The sequence below is a fragment of the Solenopsis invicta genome, chromosome 12 (genome assembly GCF_016802725.1).
Source record: "Solenopsis invicta isolate M01_SB chromosome 12, UNIL_Sinv_3.0, whole genome shotgun sequence".
NCBI lineage: Eukaryota > Metazoa > Arthropoda > Insecta > Hymenoptera > Formicidae > Solenopsis > Solenopsis invicta.
In genome coordinates, this window is record NC_052675.1 from 5,370,413 (window position 1) to 5,394,379 (window position 23,967).

Consider the following 23,967-nt stretch of genomic DNA (forward strand, 5'->3'; position numbering starts at 1 on the left):
TGAGTTCCTCCAGCGATGCAGCTTTAATCTCCTCAATCGTCGCAAATCTTCGTCCTTTCATAGGCCTTTTCAATTTTGGGAAGAGGAAAAAGTCGCAGGAGGCCAAGTCTGGTGAATACGGTGGCTGAGGCATGATGATAGTATTGTTTTTGGCCAAAAAAGTACTCAGTAGTAACGACGTGTGTGCAGATCATGGTGCATTATCATGGGTGCATTATCATGGTGCAGAATCCATGAATTTTCTTTCCACACTTCCGGACGTTTTTTTCTTATTGATTCACGCAAACGCCGCATAACCTCAAGGTAATACTCCTTGTTTACCGTACGACCTTAAGGTAGAAATTCTTGATGCACAACGCCATGGTAATCAAAGAAAACTGTGAGCAAAACCTTCACATTCGAACAAACTTGGCGTGCCTTTTTCGGTCTTGGCTCTTCCACTGGGATGATTGGGCTTTGGTTTCGACGTCATAACCATATACCCATGTTTCGTCACCAGTTATAACACTTTTGAGCAGATCAGGATCATCATTGACGTCGTTCAACATGTCTTGGGCGATGTTCATGCGACGCTGCTTCTGATCAAAATTAAGCAGTTTTGGAACAAATTTCGCTGACACACGTGTCATACCCAAAACATCCGTTAAAATTGATTGGCATGAGCCAAACGATATGTTAAGATCATCAGCTATTTCTCTAATCGTGATTCGACAATTTTTCAACACAATTTTTTTTACTTCCTGAACATTTTCGTCGATTTTTAACGTGCTGGGGCATCCAGAGCGAGGCTCATCGTTGACATTTTCTCGGCCCTCTTGGAATAACTTATACCATTTATAAACATTTTTTTTGCTCAAAGTTGACTCACCGTACGCCACTGTCAACATTTTAAGAGTTTTTGAACACTTAATACCATTTTTTACACAAAAATTCATACAAACTTTCTGCTTCATTATTTTCAACAGCAAAAAATCGCCGAGCATGAAAACACGAGTCTAACCTTTATGCCTCTCACATAAAAACAACACATGCTATATAGTCAAAACTGTGAACATATGATCGTGACCAGTATACCAACACAAAAAAAAAAAAATTTTGAAATCAGAGTATACAGAGCGCGCGAAATTCAAAAAGTCACCTTACTTTTTGATCACACCTCGTACGTTAATTTATTTTAATTAATTCATTATATATTAATGTTGGTTCATAATCTTGCTTTTGGAGGCCGTAAGCCGCAAGGTTGTAAAAATTAACTAATCAGAGTTGAATGTAAGAAGAAAAATCGACTATAGTTCTTCAATTTCTTACAACCTTACGACTTATGGCCTCTTAAAGCAAGATTGTGGACAAACACTTGTTTGTTGAGGTTTCTAATATAATTGTACTAAATAAAATACTGTTGCCTACTTCAAGATATTAACCAATGTACTTTTAAAAGAAGCATATTTCACCCTAGATTTATTATCTATTTTATTGCCTAATGCTAATTTAAATTATATATCAAATTTTCTTTGAAAATATTTGGTGAGAAAATAATAATTTATATAACAAAAAGAAACATTGTACACAATAAGTGAAAACAAGATACGTAACTTTTCATATCTTTAAGATTGGACATTGTCATCTTTTAATGACACATAATGAGTAATTAAAATTACACATTTCTTTACTAATAGTTTATATTGCTAAGCTTTTACAAAAATGAATTTATATTTAAAGACAGTTGTATAATTTATAAACATGTGATACTCTTACATAAAAATAATACGATAAAACTTAATTTATATGTATAATTCCAAAATGTTCATTATTCCTTCATATAAATACATTTCTTAAAGTATGTATACTTCTGGCGTTTAAAATATTTAAAATTCTTTTATAAGTGTTAATGCTTTTTTGAACAGTTATTCGAAGAAATCTATATAATTAAAAAATTTTTAAATATTCTGGAACTGCTATCACATCTTAATTATAAACTTACCACAAAAGATCAAATTTTTTATATTTTTGTAAGTCTGGAGGACCTTTTTAAATAATAAACTTCTAATAGACTATATATTTTAATATCACAATTTTTGAGTATATATTTGTTACGCTTAGCGGACACACACGCTTTTTCCATAAATGATAATAAGTTAACAAAATTTACCTAGAAGGTATTATTAGGCATATACATGTATAAATATATGTTTAAAGCTAGTTACAATCTCCTTTTAAAATTATGACCTGTTCTGTCCAATTTTTTTTTTTTTTAACGACTTATTTCCACTTCAATTTTTCAGGTCTTTATACGTAGAAATATCGATCGACATTTGTTTAATCTTTTTTTTATTAAGCAAATATTATATTTATTCTTTCACGTACGGCATAGTACAAATTTAAAAAATGCAATGTTTCTTTTTGTTATATAAATTATTACTTTTTCACCAAATGTTTTTAAAGAAAGTTTGATATATAACTATAAATTAGCATTAGGCAATAAGATAGATAATAAATGTAGGGTAAAATATGCTTCTTTTAAAAGTACATTGGTTAATATCTTGAAGTAGGCAACAGTATTCATTTAGTACAAATTATATTAGAAACCTCAGCAAACAAGTGTTCGTCCAATCTTGCTTTAAGAGGCCATAAGTCGTAAGGTCGTAAGAAATTGATGAACTATAGTCGATTTTTCTTCTTATATTCAACTCTGATTAGTTAATTTTTACAACTTTACGGTTTACGGCCTCCAAAAGCAAGATTATGAACCGACATTAATGAATTAATATAATGAATTAAATAAAATAAATTAACGTATAATAATAGATTTTTCATAATTATAAAGAAACAAAAATTTTCAATACAAATAGAAATATGTTGCATTTTTTAAAAAAATCTACGCATGTCCTGGAATATGCCATACGTGAAAAAATACTAATGAATTGTATGGCATTTTCCAGGACGTAAATTTAAAAACATGTAATGTTTCTATTTATAATGAAAATTTTTCATTTTTATAAACACTGTTTAATAAAATATTTACATACAATAAAAATAAAAATAAAGTAATATGTTAGATGTAATGTGCCTAATACGGGTCATTAAGAATACATTAGTTAAAATTTTTATATATGCAATAGTAATATAATATCTCTATATTAATATAGTGTAAGAGCGGGCTGTAAGGATTTCAAAATCCTGCCTCACAAAGAAGAGGAGAATGTGCGAGCCGGAAAATACTAGGAAAGGGAATATCTCGACACGATCCCTCGTGTGTCAGGAGCCGGAAGTACCGACGGAAAGGAGGGTAACAAATTAACTGCGCACCAGGAATACAATGGCAGAATCGACTTTATTCACCGGTCGTGTACAAAAACGTGGCGGCCATACCGCACTTAACGAGAGCTTCGACTAGTCTAACTCTTGCGATGATACACCCACGAGAGAGACCGCAGGGGCGCGCTAGTGAGCCTCGCAGGGCCAATCGCATGGCGGTATATATCTCACGTGGTTCGCAAAACCAATTAGGGCACGAAACAGAAGGTTACGTGACCCACACAGCCAATCAGGCAAACAATACGCAGGCAGCAATCTTCTGACAACGCCACCGCAGTGGCGGCCGATTTGAAATTTATACCGAGTGAGCCAATTGCTCACTTACAATAGTATGTATTAAGAGTACTCTAATATTTCAATATATGCAACAGTAATTCAATTGATGTCTATGTCATAGATTTATCCATATATATTTGTTAAGTTGTAAAAATTTCATTATGTTATTTGATTATAATGGTGCTTTTAATGTAATGCTAACTAAAATACTGCTGCCTTCTTCAAAATATTATGCGTACTCTTAAATAAAGCACACTTCAAGTCAACTTATATTTATTACTTTTCGCTGATTTAGTTATATACTAAATTAATTTAGTTATATGCTTAGATTATTAAATATATTGTTTATGAAAAAACAAACATTTTCAATATAAATGGAAATATGTTGCATTATTTTTTAAATCTTCGCATATCTTGGAATATGCTATATGTGAAAAGATACTCATGAATTGTATGGCATGTTCCAGAATGTCCCGTAATTTAAAAAAAATGCGATATGTTTAAGCATCAAGAGGTTGCAACACTTTTTCGATGAATTTTGAAACATATAAATATACCGATGTTCCGAACCAATGTACGTACAATACGTCTCGCTACCTGTAGTAATCAAACAAATGATTCGCAGTTTCAAATATTTATGCGTTCTTGTTGCTTAAAACCTAATTTTATTATGTAGAACTCCTTTTAATGCTAGCATGTTTAAAAAAAAAAGATATTGAATTCAAAGTAAAATATGCTGAATTCTTTAAAAATCGTACATGTCCTGGAATAAGCCGTACATTGAAAAAAAAAAAACAAATTGTTTGTAGAAAAATAAAAAATAGTAAATAGATGAAAAATATTTATTTATAATTATGTTAATAGTAACGTTTTTTATTGATCTTTATAATAATTTTATTATGTGTATTAACTTTGAAGTAATTGTAGTAAGTAATTATATTTTTATATTTGTTCTCAAACCTGCCAATACATTTGTATACCATACTTACAGCATATTTTTATAAGTATAAACTAATGATTTAAGCAAAAAAAATCGATTTTTTCAAATCTCAAAGGTGGTGTTACCCCTTAAGTCAAGGCGAAATAGGCTTCGACCTTTCGATTGCCTACGCGTCAAACTCAGCAGACAAAAATTATTTTACTATTAAAAAAGAACTTCTTGCTATTACGTACTGCGTAAATCATTTCCGTTCATATCTTTACGGTAGAAAATTCACTCTAGTAACTAATCACCAGCCATTAACTTGGTTACATTGCGTCAAAGACCCTACGTCTAGGCTCGCACGTTGGCGTTTGAAATTGGAAGAGTATGATTATGATATCGTTTATAAGAAAGGCACAAGTAATAATAATGCGGATGCACTGTCTAGAAATCTCATTATTCCTAAGCCAATCTTTTTCTCCATCTGCCTATCAGAAAAAAACCACGATTTGAGTCGCAAATTCATGAAGTTCGCCACGCATTAAATACGCTATTTACTGGCAACGACGATTCTGATAATGAGCGTCCACGAAAAAGGCCTATATTAAGCCTGGCTCCGGTGTGGAATTGGGCTCTTCCCCGGATTCTGAAGAATCGGACGCTTCGCTAATTATTTGTGAAAAACAGTCTCCTATTAAACAAACAATCTCACCGTCATCTAATCGCAAATTCAGCTTTAGCCCAAGGGCATCATTTCAAGAAGAGATGATCCGCCTTATATCATCAAACCAAGCGCCTCCATAGCCACTTATCTATACCATCGCGATACAAATTAAGACCGCGAAAACAGAAAAAAATAACTGAGATCTCTAACGTGGACAAAAACGTGCGAATTTCAGACTTTGAAGAAACGCCACCTCAACCTGATATCCCACCAGAGCCTCCACTTTCCGATTTCGAATCCTCAGATAGTAAGCCTGAGCATGAACCAGATCTTGAATCGTCGCCTATTCCTAACGCCCTATGTAAAATTCTAGACAGTCCGTTATCATTGCTCGAAAGAAATGATCACTTCGTTATATTAACCACTGTTGATACGCGACCTTTTGATAATGGAGCCATCGAACTCCACGATGCAGAAAAATTGCCAACTCTTGACAATTTAATGCTCGAAAGAGCCCGCGTTTATTTGCTCACTGTAATGACAAACACGTAATTGTCTTAGCTGTAAAAGAACGAAAAACCATTCAGATGAATATTGAAATTAAAAAAAAAATGTTTTACTTAGATTTTGGATGTAATCACTGAACTAAATTTACGGTCAATTAGCATGAGGAAAACTGAAATATTGGATTCAACTCCATGGGAACTAATACTTGAAACTTTAACAACTGCGATAGCAGAACAACCTATCATTATTAATATTTGTATACGGTTTAACTACCCCTTTAGTAGAAGATAGAATTAACATAATAAAAGAACACCATGAATCAGCAATTGGTGGACATAAAGATATCACTAAAACTTACAGACTTATTAGAAAGCGCTATTTTTGGCCTGATATGAAAAGTCAAATTCAAAATTTTGTTAAATAATGCCTTATGTGCCAAACACGAAAACTTGTCAGACAGAAAACGCGACAGCCAATGATGCTGACTGATACACCGGGTCAAGCATTCGACAAGGTCGCTCTTGATATTGTAGGATCTCTTAAAACTACTGATTCAGGCAATACTTATATCCTGACAATGCAAGATCTATTAACTAAATATTCTGTCTATGCACCTCTGTCAAGCATTAGTGCCGAGGCAACAGCAACAGCCTTTATCAATTATTTTATCTGCCGATTTGGTTGTCCACGCAGTATTCTAACAGATCAAGGCCGTAACTTTATGAGTCAAGTAATGAAAAGTATCACAAAATAGTTTTGAATCGAGCATTTCAAAACCACCGCGTATTATCCTCAATCTAACGGATTGCTCGAAAGATCACATTCCGTATTAATAGAGTACTTAAAATGCTTCGTACAAAAAGAAAACAAATATACATATGGAATATACATATTGAAAAAGTCGGTTTCTCGTACAATACATCTGTGCACGAAGGTACTGGGTATACCTCGCACGAATTAATTTTCGGCACACCAGCGCAAATTCCATCTAGCTATAATACTGAGCCTGCTCCAGAAACTTATTCCCTTCAACTTAATAATTTATTTCACGAGATTCGAAGATTACAACAAAAAGCTAAATTAAATCTAGAAAGAGTTAAACAAAAATCCAAGCAAAATTACGACAAATGCGTTGAACCCGTAACTTTTCAACCTGGTGACAATGTCTTCCTGCTAAACGATTTAAAAACGGGCAAATTTACTTCTGAATATCTTGGGCCTTATCGGGTACTGGAAGTGGATTGAAATGTAACCCTTGAGATAAAAGGTACTACTCGGATAGTGCACTCTAATAAGCTTAAAAAAAGCTTATTTAAGCAAATCAGGATGACCAACCTTTATGTTACCGAATTAATTCTGTACTATAATTTTCACGGTGATCATCCTGATCTGCCTTATTGATGCACTCATGGGCTATGATTGCAATGAGCCTTACCCGGATGGCACCCTTGTCTCACTACTTAAAATGGACGAATGTAATACGCCCGAGGGGAGGATCATACTCCATGAAATAAACATCAACTTAATCTAATTACCTAAAGACGCTAATGTTAGCGTACTATCTTGCAGAATAGAGTCAGAAAAGGTTATCTATGACAGTAGAGATCTACAATATAATAATCCCATTAATACACACAGATCTTATCTACTGGTTAACTTACACGAATACATTTACATGCATAACTATAAACAAGTCACAATTAAAAATTTTACCTTTAATGACTTAAAATTAAACGTTGTCAATAGCAGATTGCTACCCATTGGCAATGCTTCTAATCCACTGTCACAGATACCTAAAAATTTAACACATATTACTATTAAAAATTATTTACGTATATTCAAACAAAATTATATCAAGGTAAATACTGTGACGTGACATCCCGTTTGGCTGTCCGTCACAGGGATCGTAAGATCCGAACGAGGAACGCGCGCTGCGGCTCTACGTCCTCTCGGCTCGGAGACGGACGTGTCGGCGCGTGCGCTTGTAATTTCGCGTCTTTGTTTTGTGCGCGTGTGTCCGTCCGTTAATTTTAGCGACGATTTGCGGATCGGCGGCTAGCGGATATTCATTTTTTGTATCGACGAAATCTCACCCGGCGAGCAGACTACAAGAAAGAGGACCTACCGCCACTTGAGATCTTCCGGACCGTGCGCAGGATCGCAGTAGCGCGCACGACAGGTGATCTCTCTTCATTTAATTACGTTATATCTTACCGTCGCGCCTGTACGCAACAGTAAGGCCGCTGAAATTGCAGGACGCAAAGAGGGAAGGTCCGGCGTAGGGGACGTCGACACTCCACGCAGATCATCGCGTAGGAGACCCCGAACGAGGAGCTGCGAGAGAAGGTTCCTGACTTGGTCCCGAGCGCGGGGGCACCGGACGTCGAAGAGTCCGTAGAGATAGCCGTCGGCCTCGAGAAAACCACGGGAAGAGTCGCGAGCTGCCCGAGGACACCGACCTACCTCGAATTGCGCGCCGCAGCGCGACAGCCTGATTAGAAGGTCACGAGGACCGCGTTATAAGGCGGAACTAATAGCGCGACGCGACGAACCCCCGTGCGTGGGGCGAGAGATCCTGCGTGCCGCCTGCCGAATTTCCTCGCGCTATCGATCACTTCGCTGTGGATCGTCGCCGGGATCTGACCCTTAGCCGAGACGACAGGAGCCGCCGTCACCCAGGGACGAGCGTACCCCTGTTCAAGAACGAACTTCGAGGAGCAGCCAGCGTCGTGGTGAGACGAACGAGACTTGTGTAAAGCCACCGATTTCGCCGGTCGGATGAGTCGCGCGTGCGATAGTTGCATTGAGAGTTAACATTCGCCGTAAAATCTTCCGCCGGAAAGGGAACACGCCTGTGATCGCGTGCTGTCCGCGTGCTCAGCCGCCGTACGCCTCATCCAATCAAGTCGCGCCTTAATCTTCTTCGGTTCCGTTTATTGAGAGCGTCGCCGACAGGGATCGTAAGATCCGAACAGCCAAGTCGCGTTAATTGTGTCATATTCTTGTGTGTCGTCTGTAGTAACGTTTGTATGTGTTTCTGTTTGGCGATCGCGTATTTCCGATCACTTGTTTTGTACCGAATCGCCATATAATTTCGCGTAAGATGAGAGTGCGTGTGCGGAGTTGTGAGTGTGCACGGCGTGTTTTGTCCGCCGCTAACTAGAATGGAATTTTGACTCTCTCCGTTCGGTGAGCTCGTACCAACGACCGCGTGGGATTTTCCGATCGCGCCTGGATCGCGAGACATTGTTGCGGGACTCAGTGAGTCGATGTCAGATATTGGCCGAACTACATTGTTAATTTTCCTGTCACATTGGTGTCTTCTATTTAAGCTCCCTCGCTCTCTGCTAACGTCCCGCCCGCAGCGAACCACCCCCTCTGCCAATTCCGTGGCTGAGCTATCGGTTAAGAGAGCCCGTTATTGCCTGTGACGAAGTTGAGTTTTTTCGCGTTCCATCAGACCGAAATTTGGGGATCGGTAACGTCGTAAAATAAGAGTGGCACGCTCGCTCGTGCTTGGCGCCCAATCATACCGTCTAATTTCGCGCATTTGATGTGAGCGGCTTTGCGAACACCGTTGCTGCCTAATTAGCGTCACGAGCAGTCATTAACATAGTTGCACCACGCTCGTGAGTGCGGTCGCAATACATTGAAAGATAAAATAATCTTACCTGACGGTACTTGTAAATACACAAGATTGCATTGCATCGACGAAGACGGATACTATAATTATTGGTCACCCATATTCCATTTGGGATGTAACACTGCTGCACATACTATAAAATATCGCGGTGTAGCAAAGGAAATTAAGTCCGACAAAAATCCCACTACTTATTCATTGATATATAAAAATAATAATATCATTATATTCGTTAATACTCCGCATAGCGTATGCAACGCAACTCTGTTACAAACAGAGCATCCGCGCTTGCTCATCAAAGAATTAGAGAAAATCCCAAGCGAAACCCTGTCGTTAAATCAGTTACATTCTATAATAAATTCCATATCCCTATGTTATCACATCTTTAATTATATCGAGACTAATACTAAACAATTATATTCGGAATTATTGTTAACTAAATGACTAAAAGACCCAAATAAAAGACCCAAATTACAAATTGTAATGCAAACTACACATCTGGACCCGAATCAATTGGCCATCCTGACTGGCGGACCAGGCTATTCCGTCCGCATCCGAGGGGAAGCTGCCGAAATCTTTCCATGCATTCCGCTGCCAGTACAGGAAAGGGCAATTGAAAACTGTTTCCTCGAATTGCCAATCTTAGTTGGTGGTGAACCAAAATATTTGACACCAAGAAATCGAATAATCTCAGCGACTACGGAGATTGCTTGCGGACCAGATATAACAGCCTTATTCCTTAAAAATATCTGGATGCAATATCAACCGCATCCAGAAAAAACAGCTGCCCTTTGTGCTCAACTCTTACGAGCACTCATGGGGAAGTTCTACCCCTGATTATGTCAGACAGTACAGCAAGCGACAATACCACGACTGCATAACGAGACAGTTCTCCTCGCAAGATAGCAGCCTCTATTATACATAGGCTTGTCCGAATCATTGGTGCAACTATCTGCTTAATTATACTATGGCAATGCCTCAGACCAAGAAGCTCTGCTGTGAGAATGCCAAAAGTCTGACCAGCCTGCCATATCGAGGCCATTAATTCAAGTCAATCGCCTCGTTCGGTGCTACATAACCGAACCTGCAACTGCAAAATATCTAGTTGCAAGTCAGTTAGAGCTCGGCAATCCATGGCCAGTACTCGGCAATTCAGTCCCTCTCTGTACAACGAGATGACGGCAACCTCTAAATCTTTGACTAAACTAAAGCAAAGGATTGACGACTGCCTTGAAGGAGGACAATCATTCCACTACTGACCGACAACGTCATGTGCAGTTTTGCAATAAATGTAACTTCCCTATAAATGTAACTTTGATTAATTAATTACAAGAAAGTTAATTGCGAGAATTAATTTAAAAAATTAAGAGAAAACGATCCCTTAAAATTATTTACATTTTAACAACTAGGACAGCTTATGTTAAATCTAACTACTGGTGACGATTATTTACAATGACAGTAAGAACTACATTAACATACTTAATAGTACTATATAACTCTAAAATCCCACTATAATAACTGGTGACAATAACAACAGTCATAACAATTCTCAATCTATTAATTTTTAAGAGTCTTTTTCCCCTTGATCGCCTAATGCGTTTAAATTTTTGAATTACAATACTTCAGAATCAATTTAAATTTCACCATTGTTTTATTAACGAGAGTCTTCTTTTTCCTTCAAAATGACAATCGACGATAACTTTATAACGTACTATAATCCTAACGTTATTCTCACGATTGGAGTCTCTCTTTTCTAATAACAACTAGTGACTCTAAGAAAAATGATTATTACCGATCAAAGTGATAATACCCCAATATCCCACCGCTATAATCATTGCAGTCTATTGTTGCAAGATCACCCCTCAAATATCTTTCAATGTATTTACAAAAAGAAAATACCAAAAAAATACATATAATATAAAAAAAAAGTATAATAATACATATATATATATATATATATATATATATATGTATATACATATATATATATATATATACACACATAGTTCTACAGGGTGTCCCAGACCAATGTATAAAGATTACTACGATAAGGTAAAAGGGATCAAGATAAATCAAAAAGTCTAATAACAGTTTGCGATATTTGCAATAATTTTCGTATAATAAAATATTAAAGTCAGCCGAATAAGACCGCGTGGAGAGGCAAACGGTTGGTCGCCCGAGCCGTAAGACCGCCCGGCTCGACACGATGCGGTGCCAAGCTATCCTTTCCCTCGCCGGGCGCCACTTACCGTCGCCTACAATCGGGCCGCAGTGGGCGGTCCTACGGCTCAGACGAGCGACCGCTTGTCTCTCCGCGCGCTCTTATTCGCCTGACTTTAATATTTTATTACTCAAAAATTATTGCAAATATCGCAAAATGGTATTAAACTTTTTCATTTATCTTGATCCCTTCTACCTTGTTCGTTATTTGAGCGAATTGAAGCGCCGCCCGATTCCGGCGTATTCGTACGGCGCTGTCTGTTTCCCCGGCCTCGTCGTCGCTCTCGGTGAAACGAGAAGCTGGGGGCGACGGGGAGACGCGATTACCTTTTCGTTCGAATTTTGGTCGACGGGCTCTCTCTCGTTCGACGACTATGCCACGGTAAGCACGCGACTAGCGACCGCGATCCGCTTTGACTCTGTCGGCGAGTGCCATTCTTATATTGTACCGAGCTTTAGTATTCCGTAAGCACGGAGATTCCTGAGCGCTGTGTTGAAGGGAAATAAAGTGCGTTTAACAGTAACTGCAGTGCGTGTCTCTAAGATACCTTCTGTACTTTCGCTTAAGCCGTCTACGTCCAGGAAGGTTATCGCTGGACCGAGGCGATACGCGAACATTTGGTCCTTCGAGTCGGATCCAACTTGAATCCGGGGATACTTTCATAGTGCAAGTTAACAATTTTTGCTCGCGTTCCGCTGGCGCGAGCAATTCTTTCCGCTGCGTTACTTTTCCGCGATCACGAAGTCTCGGAGTGCCCGCGCGTGGAACACGTGGTAGCACGCGCCGGAGTCGTGATTCACGCGGCAGCAGTACCTTGCGTCCGTGTTACTCAAGCCGCGAGGCGCGCTCGCTCGAGCGTCGGGATCGCGTGGTCTCACCGCGTGATCGCGCAACGAGTAACTTGGTCGGAATCACGCGCGCGGTGTCTGACTCCAAGCTGAGCTCGCCGTGCTCATCACGATGTTGGATCGAACGATCAAACAACAAGTTGTCCTGGCGGGATACATCTCCCGCATGTGGGTAAAACTGCAAAAATTAGGACAAGCCAAAATCACGGCGTATGAAGTCTCGAGCCGGCTGGCGCGCCTCGATGATTACTGGAAGCGTTATCAGGACATGCACTTTGAAATCGCAGCCGATCCCGAAGCTGACAAAACGAATTACGTCAAGGACGACTACTTCACCAAAACGGAAGAGGAGTATTTTGGTATGCGTAGTAAGCTTAATGATCTTTTCGTTCAGCTAAGCAGAGCGGGAATTGTAGAGGTGGAGGAGCGCCCTGGGCCGAGCTCTACGGCGGTCGCGCCGGTACTTAAACAGATGCAGCTTCCGAAGCTGGAGCTGCCGAAATTCTCCGGCGATCAACTCGAGTGGGAAGGTTTTCGAAATTTATTTCGCTCGCTCGTTCATGACGTCACGGGCGTTCCTAAGGTGCAGAAGCTTCAGTACTTGATGGGGTGCCTGACCGGTGAAGCAGCGGAGGTCGTCGCAGGCGTTCCCTTGACGGACGGCGCTTATGATGGGGCGTGGCAGGATTTAGTGATGCGCTATGACAATCCGCGAGTCCTGCTCTGCGCTCACATGCGCCATTTGATTTCTTGCCCGGCCGCCATTAAATCTTCGGCTGGGGAAATCAAACGATTGCTGGGCGTGCTCAACCAGGCGCGGCGGGCGTTCGTCTCATTGGAGCGACCGGTCGAGGCGTGGGATGATTGGTTCATCCACTTGCTCGTTAGCAAGTTGAACGCCACGACACGGATGTACTGGGAGACGTCACTCTTGGACTCGCGCGACTTTCCGACGTTTCGGCAATTACAGGTCTACCTAGAGAACCGGGTGCGCGCTCTGGAGGCGGCTAGGGTGGACGCCCCCCTTCCGCGAGGAGGACCGGGTGCGGGTGCGAAGTCCGCAGCTAAGGCCACGCGCGTTGCATGCAACACAACCGTGACTCCGAAAACAAAGGCGAAGACGTGCTCTCTCAGTTCGGGTGCGCACGCACTGACGTTCTGTCCCAAATACAAGGCATTGCCTGTTGCTCAACGCGCGGAACAGGTAAAAAAACTTGGCGCGTGTTTGAACTGCGTGAAACCTGGACATCGGGCGGATTCTTGCCCGGCCAGCGGTCGTTGCTTGGTGTGTGGCGCGAATCATCACACTACCCTGCATGGGCTTGGTTTCGGGCAGTCCGGAGGCACCACCAGGGACCAGCCACGAGGGACGGAGGATACTGTCGCCGACGCTATCTCCTTGACGGCAAGCGTGGGCTCGACCGCCGCTACTAGCAGAAGAACCGTCCTGCTGACCACGGCACAGGTTCTGCTTGAGGGATCGTCTGGAAGGCAACTGCGGGTGCGGGCTCTGCTTGATACTGGGTCAGAGGCCTCCTTTATAACAGAGAGTGCAGCCCAAATGCTACGCGCGCCGCGTCGCCGTGTCCGGGTTGCGGTATCCGGTCTGCAGGGTACGCGAACCGGGGAGGCTGCTACCGCTGTAACGCTTGGCATAAGGTCCCGAACAGATGCCGCGTTCCGCCTCGAGACGGAGGCATTCGTGCTCCGGTGATTGACCGATCTGCTGCCGCCTCAACGCGTTGTTGCGCGTGCGTGGCCGCACTTGACGAACCTTCCGTTGGCCGACCCGGACTTTGCGACGCCGGCTGCGGTGGACGTTGTACTCAGCGCCGACGTTTACCGACAAGTGATGCGACCTGACATTCGGCAAGGTGAACTAGGCTCGCCTTCGGCGCACCTCTCCGCCTTTGGCTGGATTCTGACCGGCGCGGTGGATTCCGGGGAGAAAGCTGCGTTCGCTGCGCACACGGTGTCGGTGCTGCTGGCACAGCCCGTTGATGAGCTCACAACAGTTCTTAAGCGACTATGGGAGCTTGAAGAGGTTGCCGCTCAGCGCGTTCCGACTCCGGATGAGGATCAAGCGGAGGAGCACTTCCAACGGACGCACTTTCGGGACGCGTCGGGCCGATACGTCGTACGGCTGCCCTGTCGTCCGGATCGACTTAAGCGGCTGGGCGAGTCACGCTCGGCCGCGCTGTCTATGCTGCTCAGCTCGGAGCGCCGCTTGGCGAGGAAGCCCGAGCTGCAGAAACGATACATCGACTTTATGGTGGAGTATCTCGCGCTGGATCATATGAATCCCGTACTGGCTGATGCTCCTTCCCGGTCGGTGTCTTACTACTTGCCTCACCACGCAGTCTTCAGGGCTGGAGAGGCCACAGGGAAAATACGCGTTGTTTTTAATGCATCCTTTAAAACAACATCTGGTTATTCGCTGAATGACTGTTTGTTACCAGGTCCTCGATTACAGTCCGACCTATGGGTCATCCTGACTCGATGGCAAGGGTTCAAGGTCGGATTCATGGCCGATATAGTTAAGATGTTCCGGCAGATCCGAGTAAACCCGGCAGACATGGACTTGCAGAGGATACTCTGGCGTGCCGACCCAACGGAGCGAGTTCGTGAGTTCCAGCTCCGGACGGTGACTTACGGTACAACCGCGGCGCCCTTCCTGGCTATACGCACGCTGCAGCAGTTGGCCAACGACGAGGCTGCGCGTTTTCCACTGGGAGCGACGGCCTTGTTGCGACATTCTTATGTCGACGACATCTTAGCTGGAGGAAGCGATCTGTCGGCGACCCGGGAGATCCAGCGCCAGCTAGTGGCACTGCTGCGGGCTGGAGGGTTCTCGCTGGACAAGTGGGCCTCGAACACGCGGGAGCTTCTCCCGCGGGCGTCACCGGAGGAGGCATTGCTGCCAGCCTTTGACGCAGTAAGCGCTCTCGGGATAGTGTGGCATCTTGATGAAGACGCACTGTCAGTCCGTGTGACAGTATCCCAGCAACACGAAACCACCACGAAGCGGACGGTCCTGTCTGACGCGGCTCGCTTGTTTGACCCGCTGGGGTGGGTCGCACCTGTTCTAATATTCGCCCGGGTCTTCATGCAGGATCTGTGGCTTGCCAGCCACGACTGGGACGACCCGCTTCCCCTTGAGTTGGCGGACGCTTGGAGAGTCTTCACTGCTTCCCTGCCGGGACTGTCGGCTTTGAGAGTCCCACGCTGGCTGCAGCGTGACCCGGGGGACGAGGTGGAGCTCCGTGGGTTCTCCGATGCATCGGAGAGAGCCTACGCGGCGGCGGTCTACGCTCGGGTCACCAGGCGAGACGGCCGGGTAAGGGTGACCTTGCTGACGGCCAGAGCCAAGGTGGCTCCCGTCAAGACGCAGAGCGTGCCCCGCTTGGAGCTCTGCGGGGCTGTCCTGGTGGCACGGCTGCTCCGCCGGGTGGCGCGCGAGCTGGACATGGAGGATGCACCGATCGTGGCCTGGACAGATGCGAGGGTCGTCCTGTGCTGGTTGCGCTCTCATGCGTCGCGCTGGCGACCATTTGTAGCGCATCGAGTGACGGAGGTGCAAAATCTTGTGCCGGGCGAGCGATGGAGGCATGTCCCCACGACTTCCAATCCAGCAGACCTGGCAACCAGGGGGATTCCGGTCTCGGAGCTCCTTGGACTGGACCTGTGGTGGAGGGGTCCTGAGTGGCTGCGGGGACCACCCGCCTCATGGCCCGCGGTGGGTGACCTTGCCACTCGCCAAGAAGAAGAGGAAAGAAGGGCGGTGCATTTAGCCGCTCCAGGAAATAAGGAGGACCTCCTCGAGGAGAGGTTCTCGTCGCTGACGCGGCTTGTACGCGTAGTGGCGTATTGCTGCAGATTTTATCGGAGCGCCCGAGGCATACTCAAGCAAGACGGGTTCTTGACGAGCGCTGAGTTGGAGGCTAGTCTAGGTTGGTGAGACTGGCGCAGAGAAGAGAGTTTCCGGGGGACTTGGAGGCGCTTACGGCGGGCGGCCCGCTGCCGACCGGTTCGTCGCTGCGAGCCTTGAGTCCGTTCCTGGACAAGGATGGATCCTTGCGAGTGGGCGGTAGACTTCAATCCGCTCAGCTGCCCTTCCCGGAGAAGCACCCTCTGATTCTTCCAAAGGAGGGTTCTCTCACCGAGCTGGTCCTTCGCAACGCGCACACCGCTACCTTGCATGGGGGCCCTCAACTCATGCGGAGCTATCTCCTCCGCCGGTTCTGGGTCGTGGGGGTGGCCACTCGAGTGCGAAGGATCGCCCGAGAGTGCGTGCGCTGTGCCCGTTGCCGTGCGGAAACGGCACAACAGAGGATGGGCCAGCTGCCTCCCGAACGCGTGCGTCCCTCCAGGCCCTTTGCATCGGCGGGAGTCGACTACGCCGGTCCCCTGCGTATCCGGGCTCACAAGGGACGAGGAAACATCTCTAGCAAGGGCTATATCTGTCTCTTTGTTTGTCTAGCCACCCGAGCGGTTCACCTGGAGTCCGTGTCGGACCTGTCGGCGTCGGCTTTCATTGCGGCGTTCCGCCGATTCACAGCGCGTCGGGGTCGTTGTCGCCTGCTGCTTAGCGATAATGCCACCAACTTTCGAGGAGCTGACGCTGAACTGAGGGCTAGATTTCGGGCCGCCTCTGAATTCTATAAGGAGGCCGGCGAGGTGCTGGCCAACGACGGGACCGAATGGAGGTTCATTCCGCCTCAGGCTCCTCACTTTGGGGGACTCTGGGAAGCGGGAGTTCGTTCGGTCAAGCATCACCTGCGCCGCGTCATCGGGGATCATGCCCTGACCTATGAGGAGACGGCGACACTGTTGTGTCAGATTGAGGCCTGTCTCAATTCAAGGCCGCTAAGTCCATTGAGCACGGACGCGGCGGATCTGGTGGCGTTAACGCCTGGCCACTTCCTGGTGGGTGAGGCGCTCGGGAATATACCGGAGGTCCCCGAGTCCGATCTTCATCCCACGTCGCGCTGGCGGTTGATCTCCGCAATCAAGGAATCCTTTTGGAGGCGGTGGCACGAGGAGTATCTGCATCTGTTGCAGCAGCGCTCCAAATGGACCCTAGAGCGGACCAACCTCACGCCGGGCATGATGGTCTTGGTGAGGGACGAGCTGCTGCCGCCTACTAAGTGGCCATTGGCTCGGGTTACACGAGTCTTTCCGGGACCGGACGGATGCGTGCGCGTGGCGACGGTCCGCACGGCGGCGACCGAGCTGACACGGCCGATCACCAAGATCTGTCCTCTTCCACTCACCACGGATCGGCGCCCTCTCGGGGGGCTTGACCAAGCCACCTGACGCTACGTTGCACTAACGAGCGCTCTTCGCGGGGGACGTTTTTAAATAGCTCTTTAATCTTTAGTTTAGTTGTATCTGATCTCCCATTATATTTTTTTTTGTTCACGTCATTTTATCGGTAATCTAGAGTAGTTGTTCATTTATTTTTTGGTTTACACCTTAGTCAAGCCAGTTCGTATTTCGTCAGCCGGACGAGGCGGGCGGCATGTTCGTTATTTGAGCGAATTGAAGCGCCGCCCGATTCCGGCGTATTCGTACGGCGTTGTCTGTTTCCCCGGCCTCGTCGTCGCTCTCGGTGAAACGAGGAGCTGGGGGCGACGGGGAGACGCGATTACCTTTTCGTTCGAATTTTGGTCGACGGGGTCTCTCTCGTTCGACGACTATGCCACGGTAAGCACGCGACTAGCGACCGCGATCCGCTTTGACTCTGTCGGCGAGTGCCATTCTTATATTGTACCGAGCTTTAGTATTCCGTAAGCACGGAGATTCCTGAGCGCTGTGTTGAAAGGAAATAAAGTGCGTTTAACAGTAACTGCAGTGCGTGTCTCTAAGATACCTTCTGTACTTTCGCTTAAGCCGTCTACGTCCAGGAAGGTTATCGCTGGACCGAGGCGATACGCGAACATACCTCATCGTGATAATTGTTATACATTGGTCTGGGACACCCTATATAATAAAAAGATAAAAATACATACATACATATTTTTATAAGATTTACGACTATTCATTACTGTGCTAACTCCAAGAATATTAATCATATAACTATATATAATAGTATTAGTCATCTTTCCGGCGTTCATTGTTTTTCTGCATATAATAATAATCTTTTTCGTGTTATTATGATTCATATCTTTTGCGTTCATTGTTATATTAATCTGCTCTCATGTTACGACGACTTAAATTTTCTTTGCGTTCTGTTACTCCTAATCGTATTGTTTCGCACTAGCGATCTGTATCTACTCATATTATACTGGTCCCAAGCTTTACATTCTTTGCTTATACTGTACTTACGTTTTCTTGCGTTATTAAACCTTATACCTATAATACCACCCTGTCACACAGCCGATCACATTAAGCTACTTATATTCGTTTGTATTAGCTCCTTGCTTACATATTGTGTTCATGTATTACTTGCGTTTTCGTGCGTTGCATTTTGCTTCTATTAACCATACTCTATAAGTTCTTGCGTTTTTATTCCTTCTTTTGCGATATAGTATCACACATCCTCCTCGCTTATATTTGCTTGCGCTTAAATTTTAGTTGTACGCGTTTATCATTCATTGTTTATTGCTTTAATTTTTGTTTCTTTGCACTGACTGCTTTTTTGCGCTTAATCTTTTGCGTTTATTTGGCAACTAACCAATTGTTTTTATTTCAAATGCGTAAGTCTTAGTTGCGTTATTATTTTCCTTTGCTCTTATGTTTTTTGGGGACAGTTGTGCTTCTTTTGCTCATATTTTGTTGCTTAATTTCTGCTTACACTTTTCTGGAAGATTGCCACGTTTCTTTTATTTTTTATACATTTTGTTTTCTTTTCTTTTGTGAGAGATTTTGCGCCCCGCTTTCAGAATTTGGGACCTCCTCCCTAACAATGGGGGTGTTACGTCAAGCGGAAAAAATTTTTATTTTCCCGCGCCATCTGTATTGATAATAGCCTAATTAAGAATCGGGAACACCCTCCGATCAATTAAGTAAATCCTACATCAAAATTATAATTTGATATCGCTCATATGGCTTTTACATGAGCAACCGCTTGGCAACATCGCAGCGCCGCCCCCTCGACGCGGAACACCCGCGAGTATCTACCGGCGCTAAACAAACCCTTTTCTTTGATGACGGAGGAGAAATGCGTTGTCGCATACCCCAGGCCCCGGGGGAGGCCTGGTGGTTATGTGGGGCTCTCCCCCGCCGGCGACGGGTTGGCGAGGGCCTACCCACTAAAATCCCTCCGGGTGTCCTGCCCTGATCCATAACGGGGGAGCTCCGGAAACGCGTGCAGTATACTTCCGAAGCCCCCCCCCGGACCCGTCAATGGCCGACTCAGCTCGTCGGAGGCACCCTGGTGGTGAGACCTCCGGCAGGGCTGTGAGGCCAAGTCTGCCTCAGGTCGGGGGAAGGAAACACCGTCCTTCCCCCGCCTTTTCCCCTGGTGTTGGGGGAAACGCCCGGGCTATCCGGCCCCCGCCGTAACACCAGCCCGTCCCTTCGCGCCGCACTGATCGCGGCGCGGCACACCTTTATACCCTGGGGTAGAGGGAATACTAACAATAAGATTCCCTCTCCCTACCCAGCGAGGCAATAGGGGGGAGCGACTCCATATTATATTGCCGAGCCGCTCCGCCCAGATTGTCAGGTAGGGGGTGCGGCTCACCGCCGTGCTCACTTTGTAGTGGAGCTCTCTACCCACGGCTGCGTGTCCCGAAAGCCGGGCCAGCAGCCGCGGTGGAGGAAGGGCGTCTCCTTTCCGTATCGCCGCTCCCCTCGTCCGCTATAGTGAGGGGGCAACCGCAGCGTTTGTGCCTTTCCGCCGCCTTTTTGTGACCGGGCCACGGGAACCCGGGGGGCGGGGGGCAAGTTTTCTTCTTCTAGGCGGCCGGGGGGCGGGGGGAACCATATTGGATCGTGGCCCCCGTCCATCCGTTGCCCTCATTTGGATTCAGTTCCGTACAGGATGAAGGCCTGAGAGAAAGCCATAAAAGAAAACGGCTTCCGTTTTTTCTGGGGCTACCCTTAGCCCAAGCCCTTGATAGAGCCGACGACACACGTTACGGCCCAATTGCCGTAGGCAATTGCTCTTCCCCAAGAGGCACCCCTGATTACTACTAACATGTCGTCTGCATAGCAGACGACGTGACAGCCAGGGAGGAGGGCCACGCGGAGCACAGCGTCGTATGCGACGTTCTACAGCAGGGGGCCCAACACGGACCCCTGTGGAACGCCGCACGACAAGTCTCTCCGCTGCTGGAGCCCGGTTTTGTCCCGGTACTCTAGCATGTTATCCCGGAAATAGTTTCGTATAATGGAGACGAGATAGGGCAGCACAAGATGGTACTCACTCAGCACCGCCACTACCATGCCCGATAGGATAGCTATTAAAGGCGTTGGCGATGTCCAGGGATATCACCAAAGCCATCCCCCGTGATGGACTTCAAGAGAGATCGGACCTGCCTTATGACATCGGTAGTAGATCTCGCCTATCGGAATTTATATTGGCCGTGGGGACAAGTCGGGACCTACCTGGAACATATGCCGGATGATGCGGTTAGCGATGATTCGCTCAAAGATTTTGCCCGCATCATCCAGCATAGAGGTTTATACGCGGAGGAACTCTCTGCTGGCCTGCCCACCTTCCGAAGGAGGACAAGCCTTGCCCTCTTCCACCTCCTGGGGAACGTGCCTTCCCGGAGGCACTTCATATACACGGCACGAAATGCTTCCCTCACAATCGGAGACGCCCGGGACCAGACTTTTGCGTAGATTTCGTCCGGCCCTGGCGCCTTTGCCTTGCCTCTGAGTCAGGCAAAAGCCGCGGCCATCTCATGGTTGGACACCTCCAGTTCCTCGAACCATTCCGGGCCGTTTTTTCCGGTATGTCCCTCCCCCTGGTGGGGAATAACGTCTCCACCACCTCTCCGAGAAACCGGGAGTCCAGCGTCTTCGAGACGGAAGCGCCCATAGGCGGAACCTCTTAATGACGATTTGATAGGGCCTCCCCCGCGGGTTACGCAACACAAGAGGTGGTCATTGTCTACGGGGAAGGAGGAGGCGGCATTTCGCGGGATGGTCGACCGGGACCCGCGGGACGTTGAGCAGAAACTCCTCTTTGGGCGTTTCGATCGTTCCTAAGGGGAGCGGAATCTGTACGATTCCCGGTTACCCGTCGGCCCCCAGGGGAAATTCCCATTTCTTCTAGAATGGGGGGGGAGAATCCTGGCCAGAATGGCCTGTATCCTCCCCTTTATTGTAACCTCCCCTTCTCCCGCCTTGGTAGAAGGAGATATCTTTTTTCCCGCTCTGGGTTTAGACGCCCCTTTAGAAGAGGGGTTTGTTGTGACTATTTTGTCCGCCGCATTTAAGAGGGGATTCAGATGTCGCTGAACCCCTCTGAGCAGCGGCGCAAAGATAGACAACTCCTCGAGAATTGGCCTCGCTCTCTTTTTTTTATTCTTTTTGTTTCTCCCTCCGGGCGCCGATCCCAGAAGGGGAAGTTTGTCAGCGTCCGGTAGGTCGCTGTGAGCTGCCTTCATCTCCACATCTATCACCTGGCTGCGGGAGGCAGTCCAGTCCATTTCCCCCGATCGCTCGAGACCGACAGAGACGGCGCTTTCGCCGTCCTCGGTCTCGGTGCGGCTCAGGGAAACTTCATAGGTCCCGGTCCTGGGGGGCGCTTGTTCCGCGCTGCCGGCCCTGCCGGCACCCATCTGGAGCTCGAGGAGGGCCGTAAGCCTTTCTACGTCCCCCTTGAGCCTCCTTTTTTCAGCCTGCCATTTTTCCCTGGCCTTTTCCAGAGAGGATCGGTCATCTCCGGCCGTGTGTGTTCACCTTCTTTCCGGCCTATGATAGAGGCAAGACCAGCGGAGAGTTCCGTAAAGGCCCTCCAAAGGTCTCACCTGATGGGGCCCTGAATATTTGACGACCGCTCGACAGATTTGGCGAGCATCGACAAGACGTTAGTGACGATTGCCGCCACTGCCGCTATAGGCTGGCTATCATACTCGATAGCCAGCTCTATAGCTTGGTTACTAGCTCTCTTTGCCGGGCTCGATGAGAGCAAGATCTCAGGGTCCAAAGTGGCCCTGTGGTCTCTTTTGAGTTGCTTTGCCCTTTTGGTCTCGCCACGGAGGGCTATGGCCTTTGCAGTAACTTGCCTTATGTGCAAGGGGTCACTTGCGGGCCTTCTCCTGCTCTTACGGGGAGGCTCCTCCTTGGAGTTTGACAAGGTCATGAATATTTTCTTGCTTTCGCCAGCCTTCCGGTGCGGCCTTTTATTTGCGCCCTAGGTTTGTCCCACCTCATTCAAAGATAAGTGGACGGAGATCGGAGAAGTGATCCTGGAGAATGCCCTGGAGGTGCTTGGAGTCACATGTGTTAGCTCCATGTAGCTCCGCGCCTCAAGCCACCTTTTGGTAAAGGCCAGGCACAGCTTGTTAGAACGGGGCCGACCTTCTTAACTTCGTTGCACCTTGGTAGAGCACTTTGGTAGAGCACCTCACCCGGTGCTTCGACCCGTTCTCCCTTCAGGAAAAAAAAACTCCTGCTCTTTAAGCTGGAAGGTCGATTTCTCATTGCCTGCACCTTTAAAGCCGATTGGGCTGAATAGCTCCAGCCCACCGGCCCCGGTGCTAGGTCCTTTTACGTATCAAGAGGCGTCTTTCCCCTCGGCGGGGAGAATGTCACTCCCGATTTGCTTCGGGAAGGATGAAAATCTCATCCCCCATGAGCTACCCCCACTTGTGCGTCCGCCGACGCACTGCCCTTTTCGTTGTTATTAGGTGTGTTGTTTATAAATGAAAGAATCCCACTTCCCGTGACGGCTGCACCGACCGGCGTATCTCTCACACCCTCCCCCCCCCACAATATGGAAAAGGTGCCCTGGGTACTCCCGGGGGGTCGGCTTATGGCGCGGACTCCGGGAATGTGACATCCGGAGCGCAGGCCACCAGCCCTTTACACGTCCATTTGAAGGAGACATCAAGTGCTCTCCCCATATGGGTTTTTAGGGGTCCCCCGCCTTTGACAGCGGGGGCACCGTCACGGGTGGCGCCACCCTTTTTTTTTTTTTTTTGATAACGGAGAGGAAATGCGTTACCGCATACCCCAGGTCCCGGGGGAGGCCTGATGGTTATGTGGGGCTCTTCCCCGCCGACGAAGTGTCGGCGGGGACATACCCACTAAAACCTCTCCGGGTGCCCTGCCCTGGTCCATGACTGGGGGGCTCCGGGAACGCGTGCAGCATACTTCCGGAGCCCCCCGGACCCGGTCGCCCATAGGCCGATTCGTCGCGCCGGGTACGCCCTGACGTGGCGCGACGAGAGCTCTTGGGCCTGATCAGCCCTAGGTCGGGGGAGGAGGACACCAGCCCCCCCCCCTGCCACTACTCCTGGTTGATTGGGGGTAAAGCCCGGGGTATCCGGCCCCCGCCGTAACCCCGGGCCTCTTCGCGCCGCACTGACGGCGGCGCGGTCCTCCTGACTACTCTGGGGGGGGGGAGAAACTTCCCTCGCCCCCCTCCACCCGGCGAGGCAGAGGGGGGGTACG

General features: G+C 47.0%; 2 protein-coding genes across 2 annotated transcripts; both read left to right on the top strand.

Annotated features, from left to right (window-relative positions):
• The first annotated feature begins 12,505 nt into the window (after positions 1-12,505).
• Positions 12,506-14,107, top strand: LOC120359083. The gene has a single exon (XM_039455390.1). The coding sequence runs from the start codon at positions 12,506-12,508 to the stop codon at positions 14,105-14,107; it is 1,602 nt and encodes a 533-aa protein (XP_039311324.1).
• Positions 14,108-14,245: 138 nt separating this feature from the next.
• On the top strand, positions 14,246-17,709 carry LOC120359084. The gene is made up of 2 exons (XM_039455391.1): positions 14,246-16,243; positions 16,363-17,709. Exons 1-2 carry the CDS (start codon positions 14,246-14,248, stop codon positions 17,707-17,709), a joined length of 3,345 nt encoding a protein of 1,114 aa, XP_039311325.1.
• Positions 17,710-23,967: the final 6,258 nt, after the last annotated feature.